This window comes from Cynoglossus semilaevis, chromosome 18, assembly GCF_000523025.1.
Source record: "Cynoglossus semilaevis isolate Cse_v1.0 chromosome 18, Cse_v1.0, whole genome shotgun sequence".
In the NCBI taxonomy this organism is placed as follows: domain Eukaryota; kingdom Metazoa; phylum Chordata; class Actinopteri; order Pleuronectiformes; family Cynoglossidae; genus Cynoglossus; species Cynoglossus semilaevis.
The window spans coordinates 8,595,851-8,602,586 of record NC_024324.1 but is presented as its reverse complement, the minus strand read 5'-3'; the positions used below and the strand labels follow the sequence as shown (position 1 = coordinate 8,602,586).

The 6,736-nt window shown below is 44.6% G+C and overlaps 1 protein-coding gene across 5 annotated transcripts in view; it reads left to right on the top strand.

Annotated features, from left to right (window-relative positions):
- The window catches only part of rbms3 (RNA binding motif, single stranded interacting protein), a 307,360-nt gene that overhangs the window by 298,346 nt on the left and 2,278 nt on the right, over positions 1-6,736 (top strand). For all 5 annotated transcript variants that reach the window (XM_017041191.2, XM_025065108.1, XM_017041190.2 and 2 more), the window contains one exon: positions 6,084-6,173. In XM_017041191.2, the coding sequence (XP_016896680.1) occupies positions 6,084-6,173 (90 nt within the window). The remainder of the gene's footprint in view (positions 1-6,083; positions 6,174-6,736) is intronic.

The following is a 6,736-nucleotide window of genomic DNA, read 5'->3' as shown; positions in this document are numbered from 1 at the left end:
AACCAGGATTAGAGACAGGCTAATCTATGATGATGGCTTTTGATGTTTGATGGCTTGTATTAGGGGGAAAAAAAGCGGGTTAAGGCCCTCTCTCTCTCTCTCTCTCTCTCGTTGTTTTTATTTTCTTTTTCTTGCTTACTCCCCCAGTCTCCCGTGCATTTCTGCCTGCGTAGCTCTCCTGAGGCATTGTGCTGCGCCGCACAACTTTTTGCCACGGCCGGGCTGCTAACTCGGCACGCCACACTTGATCATTTCTGGGGATGGAGGTGTGTTTACTTTGAAGCTAACTCTAAACCAGATGTAGAAGCTCTTTCACACGAGCTAGATGGAGACAGCCTGTAAAAAAAAAAAAAAAAAGAGGAGGTTGGGGAATGGCATCTGTAACTGCCAGTCTAGTAAACAGGACCTGACACAACATATTCTTAGAGCACATTCCTCGTGTGTGCGTGTGTGTTTGTGTGTGGTTTCTGTGAGTTGTTTTGATCGCCCTCACCGCTCACGTGACTTTAACCTTCGCCACAGAAGGACACCTGCTGGGAACAGTGTCCCCAAAGTCAACAAACTTGAAACAACTGCCTCTGGCCGCGGCGAGAAGAAGCCACACCTCAGAATACTCCGGGCTCTTCAGGACTCTGTGGCTGTTTGTGTACGGCTGCGGCTGTTCTATTCCTCTCAGAGAAAAGAACCGAATGTTCCCGGCTCCACCCAACATCAGCACAGCACAGGACTGGCGTGGTGTGACCATAGCTTTCCAAGAACGTCACCATTTATATTTTTGACAGCGCAGATTGATCTGGAAAGCGAAGTAGCAAGTGGAAAGAAAAAAAAAAGAAAGAAAGAAAGAACAACATGCACGAAGTATGAGGATGAGCCGTCAACGCTTTGGAATTCACCGGAAAATGTTGTGTTTTCAAAGATGCCTCTGGTCGGGGCGAACGTACAAGTGTATGTGGGATAAACTGCTGTCTCTCTGGGAACAGCTTGATTACAGAATGCTAAAGAACCTCTGGCAGGCGTGCTGTTTATGGATGGCACACATAAACATGCCATGGATGCTCCCCGGTGATTTATTTTGCCATGTTTGGTGCATATTGCTCTGTTACTGATTTATTTACCGTCTCTCGGCTTCCACCGCTGAGCAGGAGTCTATCTGTCATGTCTGGTGTTTGCTCTTCCCTGATCGTTTTGCATGTGCGGATGTGCCGACGCTGCGTTTTGTCATTTCAGTATTTGTGTCAGTATTTGCACGTACTGTATGTCAGCATCTGCTCCGGTGTGTGTGAGCAGCACAGTGTTTGACATGACAAGGGGTGACCTTCCCTCTGTGTTCTCCAACCTCCTCCTGTCATGCCATGTAGAACCGAGGACTCTGTTGTCATGGTGACAGCGGTGATTGACAGCTTCTGTGTAGCCGGGAGACAGATTTGTGTGAAGCCGTTTCCTCTATTATCTGGGCCGATTCCCTCCAGTCGTCTGTAGGAGGAAACTCCTCCATGTTGTTCTGCATTTTCCATCTCTGTGTTTAACCTTTGCACTGACTGAGTGAGTTGACCGCGCTTCTTCTACCTCGTCTCCATGTGGACTTTTGGTCCAGAATGACGCCAAGCACGTAGAGCGATTACCTTTCTAAAGGGACCTTGAAAGTGATTGTTGAGGGACGAACAACCTTTTAGAACCATTTTTAGAATTTACAATGTGTTCCCAATGTGTTTAAAGGCCCGCAGCCAAGAAAGTGTGGTCGGTAATTGGCTGCACTTGAATATGTTTTATTTCTCTGATATTAAAATCTGTCCCCAGAATTTAAGTCTTGTGCGGTGGAGTAAGAATAGTCTGTTCTCAGGTAGCGTGGGCCAGACGACTGAGTGTATCTGCAAATGTTCTGGATGTGAATACATTTTGAATCCAAGTGTGGTTTATGCCAAACATTACCAAACAAATTGTCCGGAAAATTAGGTATGTGATCATTTTATCCTAAATCGGGTAAAAATAGTACATTTTTGGGGCTTTGTACCGTATTTTCCAGACAATATGTCACACTTTTTTTTCATCCTTTGCGACTTATAAATTAATATATATAATTTCACATCTTTGTTAACTTCACACTGACAGCTGCTAGAGGGCACTCTAGGATTGTGTACCAGTATTTACTGCTCCTGTAGTACTGAAAATTTACATGTTCGTTATTTTCACACTCAGCCTCTAGAGGGCACTGATGTGACTCATACTCAGGACCAGATGGTACTACAAATACTAGGGTTGGGATTTAATCCTAAACTTGGTCCAAACTAATACCACTGTAGTGACACAATAACAATTTGTAGATACAGAAAAGTCTTGTTTTTCACATGTTTGATTTGGCTCAGTTTTAGGATATTATACATGAAGTCAGCGTCAGTCTGGGGGACACATTGGCATCTAGACCCCATTAAAATGTTGCTAAAGAGGAGCCTTGGTATAAAGAAGAGATTTGAGACACGGGGCTGATTTAACAAGCATCAATCTCTGTAGCTGGAGTGATGACAGAGGAGAGGAGTGGAGATATGGAGGGCTTTGTTATGGTTTAAGTGGGAGAGTGCTGTGATCCACAGCCACTGGTGTGCACAGCTCCAACACTTCCCCTTGTTTGAGCTCCACTGCTGAGATCAATAGTCATCAGACTCCATCCTCACGCTGCCCAGCCATTAATAACCTACAGTGTGAGGCTGGACAACCTTGGCCTCGACCAACTGTTGTCCTCCACCGCACAGACACCGTGACACAGCAGGGATGGATGGATGGATGGATGGATGGATGGTGGTGGAAGCGATGATATAGTTCAGCATTAAGCTAGTGGAGGCGATGATATAGTTCAGCATTAAGCTAGCTGATTGGCTATTCTTTTTTGCACTACTATAAATTACAAAAACCTTTACTCTAGCGGGGTTGTCCACAGACTGGCCCGGGAGCCAGTGTTTGAATTATGGCTAACTTTTTCTTATTTTTCTATTACTGACTACTGTTATGAGTTTCAGTGACCTTTGTTTTTTTCTGGCAGGGAATTTTGGCTAGACTTCTTTTAGCTGTCTTTCTGGCAGGTAATTTTGGCTAGACTTCTTTTAGCTGTCACTTGGCTAACTTTTTAACATCTATCTTCACATCATGTTTTTCTATAGAATATTGTTGACATTTCTAAAAAAAAATGTTAAGTTTTGTTCAACTTTCAGCAACTGATTTTCATTTTTTTTTCACTTATGTTTTTGTAAAGTTAACTTTGGCTAAGTGAGAGTCGAACTTCTGGGTCTGCCATGCTACTTTTCTCGAAGCGACAGAGATACCAACTGCCAATCAAGGCTAGTGTATTTTTGGCTATTTACTCATACATTTTTAGTAACAAAACAGGAGCAGCTGGGTCAGCGGTGTATTTTTTATTATTTTAAAACAATCAAATCACCCGTTGAAAGAAAAAGGGGAAAGCGTTGCGCTCACAGTTTACATTATTACACAGGGCTAAACAACTGTGGTGTATGTGAGGTTCAGTCTATTGTATGGATTTTTTTTTCTCCTCCTTCAGCCTAGCATTGCTGCATTGCGGTGTGACTTTATACTGTAGTTATAGGTTGTATGTCATTGAGAGTGATGGTGGAGGAGAAGAAGAAACTTAAGGAGTCCTCTCACACCAGCCTCGTTAAGGAAGTCTTCACTCCTCCTCTTCATTAAACACACACACACAACCAAGCCATCTGCTTCACTATGTGTGTGTGTGTGTGTGTGTGTGCATGTGACCATGAGTGTGAATCACCATTTATGGCCAATTAGGGATGCTTTATATTGCCCACACCCATCTCTTGACTATGGGCAGGGACATTTTATAAGAGTTGAAAATTGGGCAAAAATCATCTTTATCGCCATAGCAACCTAATTCACCGAGTGCAGACTTGACATCCCGTTGATTCGCCACAGCAGCAGCAGCAGCAGCGAGTGCGAATATATGCCCCTGCTCCGGCTGCCACATTAAATAGGTTAACTAATGGTTATGGCGGAAGGCGCGAAATCTTATCTTATTAAATGCTCTTGTTAAAGCTAATTTAAATTCCTTTTTCTCCGGCCCTGCGGAGAAATCTTACGTTTCAAATAGACGCTCCTACTTTGACAGGAGGATTTTGATATTGCTAATTATCTCCCTTTTTTCTCTTCTTCGTTGCCTCCACGCAGCCCTCACAGGTGAGTCGGATGAATAAGTTAATGGGAAAAAAGAAAAAAAAAAGTGGGGGTGAAAATTGGTATGCATGGGTTTTGGTTCCTCCAGAGAGAAGGTCACTTTAACAATCTGATAGGGAGGAAGTGACAGGAAAGTAAGAGAGAGAGAGAGAGAGACAAAGAGAGAGAGAGGGAGGGAGGGAGGAAAAGAAGGGGTGACACCGTGAGGACACAATGTGGTAACATGTCAGAATGTCCTGAATCTGACAGCAACTAAGAAAGTGATAACCTTAAAATTCACACAGTCACTGTGGGGCATCCTCCCGGCCACGTGTAGTGACAGTGGGGGGAGTTAATCACCCGTGCCCATGGCCTTTAGCTGCTCTCATTAGCGCTGAGCGGTGGAGCCGTACCCGATCCATTAGCAACAGTGCCGGTAATGACACTTCACCATCTCCACCACCACCGACGGGCCTGCAGCCAAGGAAAGGACTTCACATAACGGCAAGAAAAAAAAAACAAAACCAAAAACTCCTCCATTACCGACTCCTACTGCAAATACTGAAGCCGCCACATGTACGGCACCAAATAAAGGGATTGTTCTTCCTGTTTTGTTTTTTTTTCCCCCCCTGGTCCGGAAAAGTAGCAGCAGCAGCAGAAAGATGAGGAGAAGAGAGAGAGGAAGGGAGGCAGAGAGGCAGAGAGGCAGAGAGGCAGAGAGGCAGAGAGGCAGCCTGGTGGCTCTTATCTGGGATCACATCCGTGAGCCGCTGTACTGCAGCATTATCGTTCCAAGCCTCTTTGTCTTTGTCTGACTTTCTCACACACACACACACACGTGCACAGCTGCAGAGAGCAGGAAACACACACCCACACACACACAGAGTTCTCCACGTGCACAGACACACACAGACATGCTGATAAAGTCGTCCTTTATGCAAATGAATTGGGTAATTATGAAGACGTACCAGCAAATCCAGCACAACTGAACACACACACACACACACACACACAGAGACAGGTGTGATGAAAGTCTGTCGTTTCCCGAACATGTCGCGCCCTCATGCAGGTGTTAAAGAGCCAAAGAATAAAGAAGAAGAGGCAAACACACACACAGCTGACTTTATTCTGTCGTTATTTAAAACTTTATTTTTTATTATTTATTTTTGTTTTATTATCTTCGTGTGTGATGTCCTGGTGGAACAGCAGGACATCTTCTTTTCCTATCTTCGTGTGTGGAACAGCAGGACATCTTCTTTTCCTCCTCCTCCTCTTCCTCCTGTGTCTTATCTCACATGTTTTCTCTCAGCTTTTGCTTTGCTCGCTCTGTTGAGCACATTCTTCTAGCGCCCTCCAACGGATTCTGTGGGTACAGCAGCAGCCTCTCTTTCCCCTCGGATCTCTTTCTGGTTATTTTTAGCTCGATTAAACTAAATTATCCCTGTTGACGTGGAACATTTGAGGAATTAAAATGCCAGAAGTGACCTTGGTGTTGTTTTTAAACAGTTTAATGGAGGAGAAATCTCAGGTTTTTAGGTGTTTCTGCAGTATTTATCAAACAAAAACACCAGTCTGTTTGTCAGACTGATGGACGTCTGTGAAAATCTCAAAACATTTAACCCAGAGTTTAATCTAAACTAGTCTAATCTACTATTTGAAATCTGAGAAACCTGTTTTTTAACGTAGCTCCTCACAAAACTGAAAAGAACATTTAAAAAGGAAGCAGCAGTTTTGAAGTTGATGTCAACAGAGATTTGTGCCAAAGTTCCAAATGCATCAACAAAAATGTTGTGTCTTTGGTATTATTTAAAAAAAAAAAGTGCCATCTTTTCTTGAAGTGTTGTTATTGATCTGATGTTGGACGATATGTTGTCATTTTCATGCGTGTCTTTTTGCTCTGCTTCCAGTACATGACTGCTGCAGCCGCCGCGGCGCCTATGCAAGGGACCTACATTCCCCAGTACACTGCTGTGCCTCCAACAGCCGTCTCTGTCGAGGTGAGAGCCACGCCCATTCACACCTGATTAGAATTTTTGAAAAAATCTGTTGACATGATGACATCATCACCGCCAGCAGCCCACAACTACACACACACGGGTGTGTGTCTGTACAAATCAGACGGTCCCTCATCAACAAATAAGGCAAATAAAAAAAAAAAACAGCGAGAGTCTCAGGAAAAGTCTGAAGTTTGACAGAATTTGGGAAAGACGTTTGAAGTGCAGCAAAGTCTCTGCCGGAGCTCCTGGCAGGTTTTTTTTTGGAGCAGTGCAGCATGGGAAATGATGAACGTCGGGGATCGGCGGGCAAGGCGGCGAGGACAGAGCGGCCTGCTGTCTGCTGGCTGACGGTGCAGTCGTATTCAGACGGACTATCAGTCGTGTATCAGATGACAGCAGCTGAAGTGAGACACAGTGCCCACAGCCTCACACACACACACACACACACACAGGCGGTTGAAGATGGTGGGAAGCTGGAACACACACATCTGTCAGCCGCGCAGCTACGGTCCCCCCCCCACCAGCTACACACAATGACAGTTTCCACTGACAGAGCCATTAGT